Source organism: Drosophila suzukii, chromosome X (assembly GCF_043229965.1).
Source record: "Drosophila suzukii chromosome X, CBGP_Dsuzu_IsoJpt1.0, whole genome shotgun sequence".
Lineage (NCBI taxonomy): Eukaryota > Metazoa > Arthropoda > Insecta > Diptera > Drosophilidae > Drosophila > Drosophila suzukii.
The window spans coordinates 28,121,867-28,139,888 of NC_092084.1; the positions used below are offsets into that span (position 1 = coordinate 28,121,867).

The 18,022-nt window shown below is 38.9% G+C and overlaps 3 protein-coding genes across 10 annotated transcripts in view; 1 reads left to right on the forward strand and 2 right to left on the reverse strand.

The window, feature by feature from the left end:
- Positions 1 to 58: 58 nt before the first annotated feature.
- LOC108005653 (uncharacterized) lies at positions 59 to 3,671 on the reverse strand. Its single transcript, XM_017068968.4, has 2 exons — positions 2,984 to 3,671; positions 59 to 940 (listed from the first exon to the last, which is right to left on the reverse strand). Exons 1-2 carry the CDS (start codon positions 3,562 to 3,564, stop codon positions 232 to 234), a joined length of 1,290 nt encoding a protein of 429 aa, XP_016924457.2. The 5' UTR covers positions 3,565 to 3,671; the 3' UTR covers positions 59 to 231.
- A 3,265-nt stretch (positions 3,672 to 6,936) lies between these two features.
- Positions 6,937 to 8,458, forward strand: LOC108005660 (uncharacterized). Of its 2 annotated transcripts, none has more exons than XM_017068982.4 (3): positions 6,937 to 7,226; positions 7,284 to 7,370; positions 7,428 to 8,458. In XM_017068982.4, exons 1-3 carry the CDS (start codon positions 7,167 to 7,169, stop codon positions 7,662 to 7,664), a joined length of 384 nt encoding a protein of 127 aa, XP_016924471.2. In that variant the 5' UTR covers positions 6,937 to 7,166; the 3' UTR covers positions 7,665 to 8,458. The 2 variants fall into 2 exon arrangements, with proteins under 2 accessions (XP_016924471.2, XP_016924472.2); XM_017068983.4 differs by having other exon boundaries at positions 7,431 to 8,458.
- A 123-nt stretch (positions 8,459 to 8,581) lies between these two features.
- The window catches only part of LOC108005659 (sodium/potassium/calcium exchanger 4), a 34,029-nt gene continuing 24,588 nt past the window's right edge, over positions 8,582 to 18,022 (reverse strand). For all 7 annotated transcript variants that reach the window (XM_036820012.3, XM_036820009.3, XM_017068979.4 and 4 more), the window contains 4 exons: positions 13,237 to 13,468; positions 13,028 to 13,174; positions 12,614 to 12,961; positions 8,582 to 9,564 (listed from right to left, as the gene is read on the reverse strand). In XM_036820012.3, the coding sequence (XP_036675907.1) occupies positions 9,245 to 9,564; positions 12,614 to 12,961; positions 13,028 to 13,174; positions 13,237 to 13,468 (1,047 nt within the window). In that variant the 3' untranslated portion in view covers positions 8,582 to 9,244. The remainder of the gene's footprint in view (positions 9,565 to 12,613; positions 12,962 to 13,027; positions 13,175 to 13,236; positions 13,469 to 18,022) is intronic.

Consider the following 18,022-nt stretch of genomic DNA (forward strand, 5'->3'; position numbering starts at 1 on the left):
ATGGAATACACGGGGTCAGCACTTTTCGGCTGACCTTGTGTTGATTTCACGAGAAATGTGGATTTCGAGTACAATTTATTTTTTGTTGGCAGTGAACACGCAAAACCGTGTTCCGTAAGACTTTTTACATAGATATTCTCTCGCCCAAGGCCTGGGTTGCTGAACGCAAAACATAAAAGTCTGTAGTTAGCTTAATGAAATTAACAAATACAACTAAAGTATGGGTGCGATCTAAGGATTGGCCACTTCAGCAAGCAAGTCCTGCGGCTCATCCTTGATATGTACATCATCGTCCTCCTGGTCTTCCTTGCTGTTCTCGTGCAGCAGCACATATTCGCGGGAACTAAAGCCGAACTTGATCACGTCCTTCTCCATTAGCTCATAGTACTTTCTGCCATCAATCTTTTTGTTGTTTAGAAACGTGCCGTTGGCTGACTCTAGATCGATGAGGTATAGCCGCACGCGTTTCCCATGGCTGCCATCCTCCCGCTCGAATGGGACCAGTCGGTACTGCAGGGCGGCATGTTGTTTGGAGCAACTGGGATGATCCACTGCTAGGTCGACCACTTTGCGGTCGCGCCCAACAAGGAAGCAACTCTGTCGATGAATGTGCAGAGTGGGCAACGCCGTTTCACCCTTGAACGGGTATAATCTCCAGCGGCGCTTGGGCTTGCGGGCCTCCGGGGGCTCTGAGTATTTAACCACCACGCCATTCACCTTGTTGGCGTCTTCGGTGAGTGCTCCACTTAGACCGAAGTTGGGCTTCTCCTTGTCCACTGGCTCCTCTCCTTCCGGCGGTGCCTTATCGTCACCTGCCTTGCCCCAGTTATAATGCTCGTCCTCATTCCTGTTACGGTTGTCGCGACGCTGATTTCGATGTCGTCCTTGGCCGAAGTTTGGCCCAACGCGATGAGAATGATCGCGGGGACTTCTACTTTGGCTGAATACAGAAAATAAATATTAATTACTTAACCCATTAAGTTATACCTAACTAATACATATCTGTGAATATGATAAGTCAAACTAAGCTTGAAAGTCTTATATTTTCAGGGTTATTGAAGCTAAGATGGTAATCATTTAAAACGCATATTCGAATATTTGGTAATAGATCCGCAGAAATTGTTCTGCGGAAATGCGTGGTTTCTTGCACTTCAATTTCAAAGATGCCTGTTGTACTATAAAAACAAAAAACCAACATATTTCCAACAGTACCTTGTAGGGTATAGTAAAAACATTTTGTAGAATATGAACATTTAATTTTTTTTTGGTATTTCTTGACATTGTATCGTTATTTGTTTCTTTTCTATAGACGATAATTAAAAACCAATATTTTTCGTTAATTTTTTTGAACTAGAAATTGAACAGCTTCATTTGTTTAATTTAAGAATTTTAAACATTTTGGTATGTGTACAGTTAAATTTGTATTCCTATATTGTACATTTTCAACTTTTCTTGAAGAAAAAATAAATAATTTTCATAGAGTTTTAGTATGATTTTATCAGTTTGCTATTTTACCAAACATCTTTTAAAAGTGAACAAAAAAATGCTTTACGCCAAGAGATGTTGGCTTTAACTCCACTAGAATTTTACCATCGAAGATGTTAGAAACTTTCTGCTTTTTAACTTTTGAAACAAATTTATTTTTGGAAAAGCGACATTCAAAAAACGAATCTTTCGTCTTTATACCCTACTCTACCTTATCTTTTTGTTTTTTATTTTGTGGAGTTATGATTTCAATGATAATGGACAACTGCAGTGAGTCCTTCCTACCGCGGAAAAACATTAAGTCCTAGGCTCTTAAGAAATCGCGGTCCATCGAGTGTAATTTTTCACGATTTTTGGGCACAGGACCTTGTTCTAGAATACTACCCAATATTTTTAAAGGAAGAACGCTATAGGTCAGTACCTCGACTATCAGATACCCGTTACTCAGTTAAAGGGACAAAAGGGCTGTGGAGATATTCAAACAGCGATCTCAATATATGGCTATGTGGGCGGCAGGCAGATTTAAGCGTTATGGGCGTTAGAGTGGGCATGGCAAACTTTTGTTGGGTCAATGAATAGGTATTGAGGAGACTAATACATTTCAGTTAGCATTTTAATACCCGTTACTCGTAGAGTAAAAGGGTATACCAGTTTTGTCAGAAAGTATGTAACTGGTAGAAGGAAGCGTTTTCGACCCCATAAATTCTTGAGATTCCTGCGCAGCGCAAGTTTGTTTCGTCCGTGTGCGACGTCCACTCTTACGCCCACAAGCCGCCCAAAACGGTGGCTCCTACAGTTTTAATTGTAGAATAAACATTTTAACTTCATTGTATTGTTCTCATCAATACCTATCGATTGTCCCATTAGATTAGAGTGGGCGTGGCGACGAAACAAACTTTAGCTACGCAGGAATCTCTAGAATCTACATGCATAATCCCAGTGTTCATACGGACAAACGAACAGACGGACGGACGGGTATAATAAATGTGTATAAAAATGTAAAACAAAATAGCTTATTTGCTGTGCTTGTTCCTATGCAAACTGGGCTCATCGTTTTAAAGCTATCGGGATTAAAATATCGCCAGTCTTCTCTCTAGTCCAGGTAGTATGCTGAAACGAGCCGGATCGGACGACTATATTTCTTAGCTTTCATAGGAATGATTGGACAAATAGAAAGAAAATTCTAGTTTCGTTGTTTTTGATCATTTATATACTCTTCTACTCTGGGGTACACCTTTTTTTCACAATTGCAGAATTTCGAATAAAATTGTTTTTAAATCGATCGATATCATAAAGCTGCCATAAAAACTATAGCAAAAATAGTGAAAAAAATATCAATAAAATTAAAGATTCATTCTCATCTACTCTCGGGTATTGCACTATTTAAGAATTTCGATTTTTAAATGTAAAAATCGGAGTTAGTTTCTTTTGGCTTAGGTAATTTTTAACTTTTTTTATTGTCTGACCGAAGTTTATGTATTAATCTTGTCTGACCTACCGAACTGGCCTCCTTTCTGGCGACCTCCGTTGGCGATCCTTGCATTCGCTGCTCCGAGACAGCTGCCGATGTCCTGGGGATCGCTTGCTGCGCTCCCGGTCTCTTCCGCTGCGGTGCATGTGACTATCTCGCTCTTGATCGCGGTTCCGATCGCGATCTCTGTCCCGCTCACGTTCCCTCTCGCGCTCGCCACGATCCCTGGAGCGGCTTCGGCTGTGCCTCCGCTGCCTTATGCTGTTTCGATGGGAGCTGCTGCGTTCGGGACTGTCCCACTTAGAGCGCTGCTCTTGCATCTCCTCCGAGAGTTTTGCGGGTTGTTTGGAGTGCTTCCCCGGGGCCTCAGGGGATTCCCTGGCTTTCCTGACGGGCCTCTGTTTCTTTCTATCTGGCGAGAAGCTGTTGCGATTCGATTTCTTGCTTCCGGAAGAGGAATCCGATGAACGGGAGGAATGGCGGTCCCGCATTCGCTTGGCTTTCTTGGTTTTGGTTGAGTTGCGATCGTTCATTTTGGTGACCACCTCATCGCCGGATAAATGTGGTTCCTGGTCGCGACCTCGCTCCCGACTGCGTCGTTTGCCCATATAAGGTGTGTAAGCTTCCCGATATCAAAGGAAAAATAAATTGCTAAAAAGTGCCTCCTTTTTTTATATCGTCTTGTCAGCTGTTGGAGGCAGTGTGACCAAAGGGAAAATAAAAATTCGTAATGGTATTCAGCGTGTCCGCACCAACAAAGATAGGAAAACAAACAAGTATTAAAAAATACCACTTTAGTTTCAAAACTTACCACTTAAATACCATTCATCTAATAGCCTATGCACACAGCCTCTTAAAATCGCTATTGGAATTTTAAGCGGATTCTTGCTCACACAACAATCGCTGAAGCGAACAGCTGATCTGCATAAGCAAACCGTGTCCAAAGTGAGAGGACGTGCAAATTCAGTTAAACCGAAAAAATTGGGAGGGAACGAGAAAATTAAATTCAATTGAAACGCTAGCATAAAGAATGTTTTGTTTAGTTTAGTTTTGTATTATATCCCAGTGCTGCAAGACTAATCTTATTATTTTCGCACTGGTCACAATGGAGTTGAGTTTACAATATATAGGGTTTTTGGTAAAGAGTAACGAATAATTTTTTACACATAATTTTAGTTTATAATTCTTATAACTAACAATTTTATATATTTGAATTCGTTGAATCTTAAAATTATTATTATAATTTTAAAGTGCTTTTATACTTTTAGTTTGGTTTTCGGCGCCAAATTATAATGTTATCTTATCTATTAGCAAATTGAACAAGGATAAGATTTCCATTTAGGCAAGCGTAGTGCAAAGTGAATTGGGACTATTGGGGTTCAACAGTGACGCCACGAGAGTTTTCACTAGAACGTGACATACTTTACTGTCAATAGTTGAGAGTAAAATTTCGCATAAAACAGTCCGACACAGTGCGTTAAATTCAGATTGAGGACTAACTGGGAAGTTTTCAGAAAAGCAATTCCTAATAGACCTTCCATTGAAAAGTGACGAATGGACCTCTATGAGAAGGAGCTGTAACAATCGCATAAAAAAATACGTCGAATTCTATGAAATTTGGATGGCGGTCTACTTGGACATTTACGGAACGCCCAAGCCTTGTAGACATTTCGTTGAATGGGAAGTGGTTAGTGAGCGGATCTCTATGGGAAAAGGCTATTAGCGCGCATATGGGCACATCCCCTGCAAGTATTTCCTATTGCGGATGGCACTATTTAGCGACTTCTAGAGGATGAAATATTATTTTATACTTATTTTTCAATTTTTGCATTTATTTTTCTTATAAGGACTTTGTCCGCTTGTACGACACGGTAGCGGGCATGTAGGAAATGCTGCTGAACAGTGCTGAGTCGCACTCCGTTGACATGAGAACTTTACTAAAAAGCCATTTCTAAAAGATACAGAGACAAAAATTGTATTTTTCTAAGATACAAAAAAATTAACTTGAAGGCACAACCTTTTATAATCAAGTAAGAATATTTGGATGCTGGGTTTCTCCACGCTTATACTCCACTTATACCTTCAAAGCTAGCTCAAAAAAAATATACATCTTCATGCTAGGCACGTCATTTCGCACCCTTCGTTGAGATGGACATTTTAATATGTTATACTTAAAGACATTTAGAAAATAATGCAATATTTTGTAAACAAACAAATTTGTTACAAAACCGCACTGAACACAGACAAATCGCTAAACAAAATGAAGGTTGGGCGAAAAATAATAGCGTGGGTCAAAAGGGAGACCAAAGAATTTTCAGAAATTTCTATCGCGTGATTGTTTTTATACCCGTTACTCGTAGAGTAAAAGGGTATACTAGATTCGTCTGACATTATGTAACAGGCAGAAGGAAGCGTTTCCGGCCCCATAAAATATATATTTTCTTGATCAGGATCACTAGCCGAGGCGATCTAGCCATGTCCGTCTGTCCGTATGAACGCTGAGATCTCGGAAACTATAAGAGCTACAATACTGGGATTAGGCATGCAGAGTCCTGAGATTCCTGCGCAGTGCAAGTTTGTTTCAGCAATGTGCCAATGTGCCACAAGCCACCCAAAACTGTGGCGCCCACAATTTTCATGCTAGATACAAAATTTTAACTGAAATGTATTAGTCTCGTCAATACCTATTGATTGGTTTCTGAAAGTCTATCTTCTTTTCAAGTTCTAGTAGTCATTTGGAAGACAGTTTTTTCCCAATAATTGTGTTTTTTGTAAAATGTGTTCTATCGTCTTTTTATCGCCTAGAAGTATCTCAGAAGATACTTCTTCACGATCCCGACCCTTTTTTATAGCTGGTATAACCGTATTTCTATCGCCCAGAAGAGTCTCAGAAGTTACTTCTTCGCGATCCCAACCCTTCTTGTTATTGTAAATTTGTATTTTATCGTCCAGAAGTGACTAAGAAGGGACTTCTACGCGATATATGTATATATGGTATTTGTAAACTGTGCTCTATCGTGTTTCTATCTTCCAGAAGTAACTAAGATGTGACTCCTGAACGAGACAGCAATACGTTTATCCAATGGCATGGTTGGACGAAACAATGTATCCTTTTTAATAGGTCTGGTGCCACCCACCAACTGCTAAAATGATTTCTCGTCAACGCGGAAGGATTGCTTGAAGAACACATCCGAATTTTGTTGCGCTTCAGTCTCCAATAGAATCAATTTGTTTCTATCATATATAAATGGGAATTAAATAATAACAGTAATTGGCCGCGTTCAGCAGAACAACATTATACCTCATCACTGATATAATGCATACGATAGTTCTGCTGAACGCACATGATTACTAATCATGATTGAAAAATGGTTGTATGATTAGTAAGTAATGTATCATGTATCAAGAAAAGGAAGCGTACTATTTTTACGCCTCTTTCTTTCTAGTAATACAACAATTTTTGCATCACGATTAATAAGAAAGGATCGTAAAAATAGTGAGCTACCTTTTCTTGATACATGATACATTGCTGCTGGGGTGTATCGATGAGTGAAATATCTATAAGAATTAACCAAACTGTTATTAAAAAATTATGAAACCAGTTATTTCTTTACGACTGTTTAGCATTAATTGCTTTGACATGTCCACGATTGCAGTGCGCAATGCTGCAGTTGCGGTGGCAACGACATCTTTTTTATGAAGGCAATTTTGATTTTAAAAAATATTTGAATTTAAATTGCATCGTCGTTATGTGTCATGAGCGTTCAGCAAAACAAACTTGAACCCAGCCATTGTCTGTTTTGTAACTGTATGATGTGCAAAACTGTTATGTGATGTAATTGATCAATAGCATATTACGCTATATTACGCTGCCTATCTAAAAATCCGAAAAATACCAAGAATTTCGCGTAGTGGAAATTGGTCTTAATTTTAACGTAAAAAATACTACTTTATTAATTAGTAGGTATTTGGCAGTCAACGATTTGTCGTCTATACTGGCCGAGCCTGGTCACACGGGAAGCCGTGCGAAAATCGAGTAATGTTCAGAGGCCATGCCATGATAATTATATTATAATCCTTCGGACGACAATGCTGTTCTGCGGCTTGCAGCGTCGTTCGTAATAAGCAGCTGCTAAGTTGCAGTTGCCAATCGTGCAACAAAGTGCAAGCGCGCAACCCCGTTGCGGAATCCAGAACCTGGATAGCCACGATGACACCCTTCGATGACTTTATCTATCTGATCAATCATGTGCTTTTGGGCGAAGAGCCGGTAAGTGGGCTCCATGCCTCCGATCACCAGCAGACATTAACTTTAAACCTTGTGCAGACAATCGAAGACTTCATATTGCTGGTGGGCACCCTGGTGGCGTTTATAGCCTTCATTCTGTGGTGCTGCTTCCCCATACAGCCAAAGGTAAGTTCCTTCTGCACTATAGAGTTGTAGTAAACCCAAGCTATTTAATATGTCCAGCAGGAGCCTGGTCCCCATCGCCAGTTTACGTGCAAGATCATACAGAATCCCATCAAGGCCTTCGACGCCGCCACCAGCACCGACGACGCACCTAAACCAGGAGGTGGGTCCGGAACTAGTAGCTCCACGTCCAACATGCAGTACAATAGCAGCAGTGGCAGCGGAAGCTACAGCAAGAACGGCACAGTGGCCATGCACAATTACTACGTTAAAAACGGACACCATTGCTGCACCTAATAATTGGTTATCCGAACTAGCGACACTGTCCATGTCCAAAGTTGGACAGGATGTTATGTTGCACAAACGCCGCCCTTAGTAACCATATGCAGAGCACACCTATCCGTATGCGGAGGCATATAGATTGAGATTTGTGCCAATTGGTTCGACAGGTTGTTAGGAGGCAGCTAAAAGCTGTCAGTTTGCATTCACAGGCACATTTGAATTGTAATTGATCAGACTGATTTGTTTATGGAACATGAGAAGATTGAAGGTGGAACAGGTAGCAAGGTCAAGGCCGCACACTCATTCGCAGCAGCCCCTGGCAAGTTTATAAAACTTCCTTGATATCTATTATATATTGTGTGTGCATTTGTTGGCATACCACATGTAGCATGCGTAATTGTGTAAACGAAAAAACCATTTAAAAGCCAAGCGACTAATTGTAAGTATTTATTTGTGTAAACGATTCGCTTACCCCCTGAGGAACTCCAAGCACTTGCCAACACATTGTGTGCAAACAAAAGACAAAAACCCTTGAAATAACTATTAATTATGTTCAATCGGGTAAAGGATTAAAGTCTCCGATCATATTTACCTTTATAAATTTATAAATATATATTTAAGGAACATTATTTATATACCGAGATACAGACCAATTAGTTAGCATAGGTCTTTTCTGTATTATCGCTTTTGATTTTATTTATTTGATGTGTATTAGTCTATTTGATCTCATTTAAAGATATTATTTGTGATGTAACTTCAAGATAAATCCAATATTTCTCAAATGCAAATGAAACTACATTTAAAGACAACCCGCCACACGAGCGTTACTGTTTTATTATACCCTAAAAAAGGTATTATTATTTTGGTCAGTAGTATAGAAGCTGCTAAGGAGAAATTTCCGAGCCCAAAAATAATAAGAAATGAAAGGCAAGTTTGGTAACATTTGTCTTAATGTGTATTTATAAATTAATAACAATGGCAATAAGGGTATTTAACAACGTTAACAAATGCTTCTTCGCTAAGCATACATGAAAGAGTAGAATATCAAGAAAAGATTGTGTGTATGGGTTTGCGAATTTTTCATTGCGTTTTCGGGCCTGGGCAGTATTGGCGAATGTTGTACGTTCATTTATATGTGAATTTATCCTCTTAACTGCTAGTATCTCGTTTTGGGCTTTGGTAACGGTTAAAACATTTGTGGATGGAAGTACATGCTATGGGACATACACAGAATCACATTAACAATATGTGTATAACGCGAAATAAACAGAAATCGCTGCTGAAAGCTTTGTCGTCTAAACCTAAAGACAGTCTTAGGCAATAATCAACGCGTAAACTAGTGTACAAAAATACTGGGTATGCACTGTCCGATTTTTGGTTGAAAATTAAAATGATAATTACAAAATACATTAAGTTATAGTTATCGTCTCAATTTAATCAAACTTTACCAGATCTAGTATAACCCAAAAATAGTTAAAAACGAATGCAGACCTGTAATTGGGTTGATGGGGTAATAGCCTTGTGGTGCCAGCACCAAAATGATTTTTTAAGTGTGGATTTTTCCCATCTCTGGGTTTCCAGATCCAGTTCCATTACTAGCTACTGCAATCTCTGGGAAAGAAGACATTCATCTCGATGAGGATCTGCAGAACGATAAAAACCCCATAGACAGTGAAGAGGGCCACTCCCACCCGCTTGGTAAGGCGATAGCCACTGAAGCTGAGGATTACGAAAAGTGCCACCGTGGAGATGATCAGGATCAGAATATTGTACTCTATGCCCTGGGTGCCAACCTGCTGGGGCTCCCCAGTTCCGTAGTGGATACAGTTCTTGATGAACCACGGCACTCCCAGGGACAACAAGATGGCCAGCGAATTGGCACCCAAGGAATTTGAAACTCCAATGCCATTTTCACCTGAAATAAAGAGAATATATCACGAGTTAAAAATAATTAATCACAAATATGTTTATGAGTATACATTGAAAGAATTGTAACAGTTATCACAAGGAACCGATTTAAAAAGCTTTTCTTAAGTCCTTTAAACTAAAATGTGAAGCTGCATAATTAGAAATATCTAAGGACGGACAAATATTTTTCTTGCAATAATCCTTAGTAATAAAGGAAAGGAAATAATTAATAACAGTTCCTAACGACATATATATACATATCTCTCAACGAATAAAAGTTATCCTAAGACTTATTTTACCTTTAAGAGAATAATAGTATTCTAAGGACTGACTGATCATTCGAAATACTTCTAAAATATAATTCAGCCAGGGACTTTTAGTTTGTGATTGACAGTAATGTAACTGCCGTATCGTATTATTAAACTTCGATTTGATTATAAATTAAGCCATCCTCTTCTCTTTAACATTGAAAATTTGAAATATTGAAGCAAATACATCGCATTAATCTCCGCAACAGGATCGCGGAGCTATATGATTTTTTTTGATTAGTTGTCCGTTGAAAAACAATTTTATTCAAAATTCTAAAATCGTAAAAAGATCTGTAACCCAGAGTGGAAGTTAACTTCGGCAAGTCGAAGTTTATATACCCTTGCAGTTATAAGAAATAGTCAATGCTAGTCATACGGACACCGAAGGTCCCTCTCTTGGCTGAAGGTCATCACACACATCTCCTCCATATGATGGCATTAAGGTAATATTTATACCTAAAGCGGGCAAACCCTCCCAAAAGACTTCAGTCCAATAAGTTCCTCCGCTTTCTTGTTAAAGTCACTAGAAAGTCTAAGATACCCACATCAGGCTAATTTCAAATTCAAAACTACTGTACAAAGCACGACAGATACCGCCCTCTACTCCTTAGTATAATGTATAGAGAGGGGTTTCCACAATAGGGAGTACTTTCTGGCAGCTTTCCTAGACATAGAAGGCGCTTTCAACGAAGTCACTCCAACACCTATCACTGGAGCACTAACTGACCTTGACATAGCGGCTCCACTAGGGCTCCGCACAAACGACTAGGACTGTTAATAGAAGAACACCGTAAGGAGGTGCACTCTCCCCCTTTTATGAGTAATAGTAGTAAACATACTCCAATTACTTGCAGAGGAGGCGGGAAAAAAAGAGGCGAATAACCCCAAACCTAAACCGGATGGAGACAGCCCTATACACCTTCTCAAGGTGGACAACGGCCTGTGGACTGGGTGTAAGCCCAGAAAAGACCAAACTAGTCCTATTCACAAGGAAGTACAAGATACCAAGTCTAACCCTTCCAAAACTACACCAAACGGTTCTAACCCTTAGCAACAAAATTACTTGGGTACATTCTTGATAAAAAAACTACATTGGCCGAAAATATCACAGACCCCACACGCAAAGCAGCCACAGCACTATTCGCATGCAAAAAAGCAATAGGGAGAAGGTTGAGCTTGGGGTTGGTTCCCCCCGCAATACTTTATTGCCTATACATACACTGCAATAGTCCGACCAATTTTTCTATAAGGGAGCATCGTTTTTTGTGGAGAGCTCAGCAACGGTGGGGCGCTCCCGCCATTGATGCCCTCAACACGATTTTCGACCTTGAACCCCCTTTTTCGACTACCAATCCAGGAGGCCATTCCTCACCTAGATACATCAGAGCACTACGGCTCTGACATTTTCAGGCAGTCAACCCGCCCTCAGCGCCCTCGAATCTTTGAATGCCGCAAATCTCTGAGCGAGATGGCAACTAATCTCAGAATCAACATGGTTTTGGTGCCTGGACAACGTTACATTGAAAGTAACTGCATAGCAGGCGAGCTAGCAAGACAAGGGACATCCGCCGAGATCCTTCGCGATAAGGACACGGTGGTTATGCCCATGGCTACCAGTAAGCTCCTCCTCAATCAAGGATTGTACACCCTCTCCAACAACCGATGGAACACAATCTCAACATGCCACACTTCCAGGCACATTTCGACAAATTATAATCCGAAAAAAACCAAAACTTCCACAATGTAACAGGAAAGACATCTTCACTCTAATTGGTGCCTTCACGAGCCATTGTCTTTTAGGGACTCACGCGCGTAGCTGGGACTCAGCAACCACGACACTGCCGCAGCTGTAAGCAGGTAGACGAAGAGGAGAACATTGAACACCTCCTATGCTTCGGGCCAGCACACAACCTCAAACGTTTTCAAACCCTACACACTTCCAAACCTCGCCGCCACACAAAGCAAACCAGTATGTTTCCTACAAAGAACTAGTTGGTTCGAGAAGACCACTGACCCATGAGCTATGGGGAATCGATATTTACATTTTCAGTGATTGTTGCTTAGCTTCAGTGATATTGAACCAACTTTTATACAGGTATGCCTCTTGAAGTTCAGCTAATGCTGTTAAAAAAGAAGAAGAAGTATGAGGGCTGATCAAAACATTTATAATCGGCTGATCAACGTATGATCATATATGGTGAAAGGCAATGAAGTTAGGACGAGTTATATAAAATGAATACCATAATAATTACAAAATGGCTTATCTCGAGTTATATAAGGATTTCTGTGGCGGATCCTGGATTTGGTTGTGGGGAGAGCAAATTTATTGTTCCCTTAAGCTAAATAACGGGTATCTAATATTCAAGGCCATAGACTATCACATTTTCTCTTGTTTAATATTTCAGAATTTTCAGAATCAATTTAATAAAAATGGGACTGCTATATCATGTAGCTGCCATAGGGGGAATCGTAAAATTAATGACAAAATAATACAAAACCCGATATAGTAAACCTAGTAAATTGAAATGGAAGTATTTCTGTAATTATATTTTAATTTTCTAAAAATCGGAAAGCCCTATCTGTATATGCATGGTTCCCATAGGACCGACATGCATGGGTATATATACTTCGGCTTCCCGAAGTTAGTTTTCCTTCTAGCTAAATGTATTTTAGGAATTTAAAGTCAAATTAAAAGAAATCTTAACGAAAATGGGACATTTGTCCTTGTATAAGGTAAACACCACTCACCATTTCTTAGCGAAATAAGACTGGAGACGGCTTCTGGCATGGTGGACCCAGCCGCCAGGAAGGTCAGACCCATCACAATGGTGGGTACATGGATTGCCACACCGAAGGCAGTTAGCATCCAGACAATAAGATAGGCATTCCCACCGATGCACAGGATGCACATGATAAAGGATAATGGATACAGACGGCGGTACTTCATCGGATGCGGGATCAGCAGGGATAGTGTGAATTTAATGGGGAAGACGAAGATCCACCAAAACTGCATCCATCCGGAAACGTCCAGCGGATAAGAGTATATACTCTCAGGCATACCATCCTTCTCGTCATTCTCGCTATTCTCGCCATTCCCTGGAAATTATATATATTTTATTAAAAAAAAGTAATTCAATACAGAATGAAGGATAGCACACATACAGTGCTTGGAGTGCGTGAGGTTGGCTGTGGAGGACATGGACGAGGTGTTTTCGGGAAGATTGACCACAAAGAGGCCATCGCCGGATAGTGGATCCTTCTTGAGCGGCAGCTGGGCCTTAGCACTGTTCTCTGGGGGCTCTGTTAGGTCTGAAATATACAAACTTAAGTTATAAAATCTGTATGCTAAGTACTTATACAGATAAACACACCATATCGTGTGGAGAAGCAGCAGTTCATCCGATCTTCGATAAACACGCGGATGGATGGCATAAACTTATTGTTGTTGAACGTGATGAGGTAGTAGAGCACTAGGAATCCCATCATTATGCACGACTCCGTGAAGCTAATACTGCCGCCCCAGGCCAAGACCAGCAGGATAATCGTGTTGAAGATGTAGATAAAGCAGTCGCGTGCTATTGGCCACCAGTCCAGCTGCACGGGCTGTCAATCAATTTTAAGAATAATATATCAATGTATTACGCATATGTTTTTATTGTGTTAAATAATGAAAAACCAACTACAAACTAGGAAATATTGAGAAATCGTATTTATTAATCATATTAATTTTTTTTGTAGTAAATGACTATGCCCCATAACCTCAGCTGGAAAACGTTACTGCAAATTTATGGATCGAAATAATTTTCGGAAATATAATAAACAACAACTATTTAATTTCTGAATTCATTTGTACAATTGGAGACAAAAAATGAAACAACGAGAAAAGAAACTATAGGAATCAATAAGTTTACTTACGACTTGCCGAGAACGCGCTTTAATAGCGCACAATGTATTCCCCTTGTTAAATGTATAATAGTTATACATTTTTTTTGTATAAATGATTTATTATAGCCTAATTGAAACATTTTCGGTAATTTTTAATGTGTCTGATTCCATAGGCTCATTTGTCAAGTGCATATAATGCACCGACTTGTGAGTGGTAAACCACTGGACGTGAAAGCTTTGCTCGAGCTCTGCTGCCACTCGTACAATGTAGAACAGCGGTCGGCACACACACATCAATGAGCTGCCCAGCCCAGTTGGAAGTTCAGGAACGCATTTTATCCCGTTACTCGTAGAGTAAAAGGATATACTAGATTCGTCGGAGAGTATGTAACAGGCAAAAGGAAGCGTTTCCGACCCCATAAAGTAGATATATTCTTGTTCAGGATCACTAGCCGAGTCGATCTAACCATGTCCGTCTGTCCGGATGAACGCTGAGATCTCGGAAACTATATGAGCTAGGCTATTGGAATATGGCATGCAGATTCCTGAGCTTATTACGCAGCGCAAGTTTGCTTAAGCAGCGTGCCACGCCCACTCTAACGCCCACAAACCGCCCAAAACTATGGCTCCTACAGTTTTGAAGCTAGAATTAAAATTAAAATTTAAACTGAAATGAATTGTTCCCATCAATACCTGAAAAAAAGTTTGCCACGCCTACTTTAACGCACACAAACCGCCCGAAAACTCCAAAGAAACGTAAATATGAACGCGGATATCTCGGAAAAAATCAAAAATAGAGAATTGGGATTTCAGTTTCAGTTCAAGTTTGTCACGCGAATATGCCACGCCCACTCTAACGCCCATAACGCTTAAATCTGTCAATCGCCCATATATCCATGTATTGAGACCACGGGTAGGTGGCGCATTTCAATCTTGATTTGCTGCTTGCATATCTCCATTTCCCTTTTGTCCCTTTAGCTGAGTAATGGGTAACTCATAGTCGAGGTACTCGACTATAGCGTTCTTCCTTGTTTTATATTATATTAAACTCGTCGGAAAGTATGTAACATGCAGAAGGATGCGTTTTTACACCGTATAAAGTATATATATTCTTGATCAGGACCATTAGCCGAGTCGATATCCGTCTATCTGTCTGTCCCTATGAACGCTGTTATATCGAACATTGTAGAAGCTGGCCAGTTCGGACAGCAGATTCCTGAGATCCCTGCGCAGCGCAAGTTTATTTCAGCGGGATGTCAACTTTGCGACGCCCACTCCAACAACCACAAACGTCCTTATTAAGAAGTTAAGGGAAGCAATGACGTCAGTGCCAGCCAATGACTTATGTATATATATAACTCTATAACTATATAAATCTTTCAAACAAATCTATTCGACCCAATATTTTATTAAAGAACTAATATAAACGTTTAGATTTAGTTTAGGCGCAGAAAAATCAGAGCCAAAAACGCTGCCAGCGGCTAACTTATTGTACTAAATAATGAATAATTTAAAGTATTCGCCTTTTTGTCTTTTAAATTGCTAAAACACAATGTAAGGGGTGCGGGAGGGGGACTTCTCGCTCTTTGCATTTTTTCTTTGCACACTGAACTGCAGGGCATTCACATACGTTAAAAAAAAAAACGAAAGATCGTTTACCCAGTCTACAAAGGGCTTGTCGGCCATGTTTTCTCATAAGTGCACAACTAACTTTCGTATGGCAAAGTTTTTGCCCGAGCGCCTAATACGATATTTTGCGAATTTTCCCAGTGTCTTTTAATTTTAAAGCAGTCATCTTAACGTAAATTAAGTTTAATAAATTTTCAATTTAAAAGCTGAGTAACAATATCTGATAGTCGAAACACTCGACAGTAGCATTCTTTCTTGTTTTAAAATGTTTTTGTCATTATTTTTCCGATCGTTCAGGGACATAAGATGCTATTCGACTTACATACTACCTGCATTGAATCGATTCTTGGGAAGGTTTCATCCAGATTGCTTTAAGACTGAGAAAATAGTTCGCGTAGAATCGGACAGACGGACGGACATGGCTACATAAACTACACTAAAAAAAAAATCTCCATAAATATTAGAAAATCGCCCGTGATTTTAAAACGCCTGGAATTAAGAAATATTTTTTTGATTACAGAAAAAATTTCTAAAATTTACGGAATTTGTAAAAAAAAAATTTTTGTAAAGAAGAAGAGGAAGAATCGCATTTTTTTCTTTAACTAATGGCGGATTTTTCTTAATTTATTTTCTTGAAATAATGGTAAATTCTTACTTAAATTTAGGAAGGAAATACCCATATTTTAAGGGAAAGTGACTTTTTGTTATACATTTTGATGGTGGTCTAGCTGGTAAAGACGTCCGGTCAATAAACAATCGTACAAAAGTACTTGGTTCAAGCCCACGCCACGGCAAGTGTACCATTTGTTTATTTATTTTTCTTTTTTTTAAATTTATTTAATTTTTATTCTTATCAGTTTAACTTTTCTTTTTACCAAATTGCTTAAACGGTTGTTTAAAAGGTTTAGATTAGAATAAACGTTATTGGTATGCGTAAAGCAAGACCAAAAACACCATAGCCCTCTTTAGTCATTGTATGATAAGAAGCACGCGTGGCCGAATGGTTAAGACGTCTGGCTATGGTGTGAGCAGTTGCGGGTTCGAGTTCACGCCGCACAGTGGTCCAGCCCGTATACCAAAAATAAAAAAACCAAAGTTTAAATTTTTACTTTAAAGGTACCAATTCTTATTTATAATTGGTCTAGCTATTTGAATTTATTCATCTTTTTGTTTTGCTCTGTCTGTCCGCTTCAAGAATAGCATCGAAAGAGATAGCATGATATTCATTGTGTATTGCAGCGTAAGCAACGTGCTAGGGAAGCTCTCCGCAAAACATTTAAACATTCATTTGTCGAATTGTTACTACACATATATGTAAATATTAAAGGGTAAGCATATATGTAAATTGAAAAAATTGATTTATTTTATGTTCGTTTTTGTTAATGAAATTTATAATTTCTGTCATTATTATTTTAAGGCGAAATAGTTTCCCGGCGAAAACTCGTTTCACACTGATTGTTCCTATGGCAGCTATAACCTATAGTATCCAGATTTTTACTGAAGTTTCCCAGATTATATACGAAAATTTCCAAAGTATTGTTGCATCAAAATAAAAAACCATAGTTTTTCATATAAAAACTGAATATCAGACCGATTGTTCATATGGCAGCTATATGATATAGTTGCCCGATCTGGCTGATTTTTACATATTATTTTAGGATAAATATAAAAAATTTGTGCACAGTTTCAAGTCCCTACCTCAACTAGAAGTATTTTTGGCCGCTCTCCCCATACAAGCCGGACCACTGTGCACTGTGCTCCGGGGTTGTCTGAGGTAAGTATTTATAAAAAAAAAATCTTGAATAAATTCAGGTAAATATAAAAATTTATAGACTATATTGGTATACAAAACTAACCAATTTCCTCAAATGTAAAAAAAGATAATCTTACATTATAAACTATGTTGTACACGTCACTCTGCTAACTAATTTAAATTTTAAGCTGACCGTCCGATTGACATACCAAAGCATATATACAAATGCAATACAATAAAATGTAGGGGAGTGTAGGGTGAGTGTATAGTGACGAAAGATTCGTTTTTTTAAAGTAACTTTTAAAAAAAATTAATATTTTTTTAAAGTTTAAAAGCTGAAAGTTACTGACATCTAATAATGTTCTAATGATGATCTAATCATATTCCTGTAAAAGTAAAACGGTAATTCCAGTAAAATGTACAATAATGGAATACAAATTAACAAAAAATAATTGTTTTTTTGGTTACCTGCTGTAGAAAAAAAAGCATACCCTACAAGACGTTTGTCAGGACACCCTACAAGGTATTGTTGGAGACATGGTGGTGCCATCATAAGGCGCAAAAGAAAAATCACAAAGTCAAGAACTGTTGCTAAAGATTTTATTAATACTTGTCTATATTTATCTGGGCCAGATCTTAAAGCTGCCCTTTTAAAATCGCTTATTCTTTTAAAAATGAATGCAGGCAGAGACATGAGAAACAACATAACTTTTAGTAGACAAAATAAACGAAGTGGATCTCCTGATTATTGACGATTTCTTAACAATTTTGCTATTATACAGCTTGCCAAAAGAATAAGATCAGTTTCGTATCGATATCGAGACTCAGGAAAGCTTAATATCATCGGAGGCACTTAAAATAAAGTGATTGGAGTACGACGCAAGGAACAG

What these genes read in the sequence shown, in the direction of transcription:
- LOC108005653 (XM_017068968.4), bottom strand. Translation starts at nt 3,564, where the DNA reads ATGGGCAAACGACGCAGTCGGGAGCGAGGTCGCGACCAGGAACCACAT. An exon ending in CCAGAAAGGAGGCCAGTTCG is followed by an intron (nt 941 to 2,983) that starts GTAGGTCAGACA and finishes TTCTGTATTCAG; the next exon opens with CCAAAGTAGAAGTCCCCGCG.
- LOC108005660 (XM_017068982.4), top strand. Translation starts at nt 7,167, where the DNA reads ATGACACCCTTCGATGACTTTATCTATCTGATCAATCATGTGCTTTTG. An exon ending in TGCTTTTGGGCGAAGAGCCG is followed by an intron (nt 7,227 to 7,283) that starts GTAAGTGGGCTC and finishes AACCTTGTGCAG; the next exon opens with ACAATCGAAGACTTCATATT. An exon ending in GCTTCCCCATACAGCCAAAG is followed by an intron (nt 7,371 to 7,427) that starts GTAAGTTCCTTC and finishes TAATATGTCCAG; the next exon opens with CAGGAGCCTGGTCCCCATCG.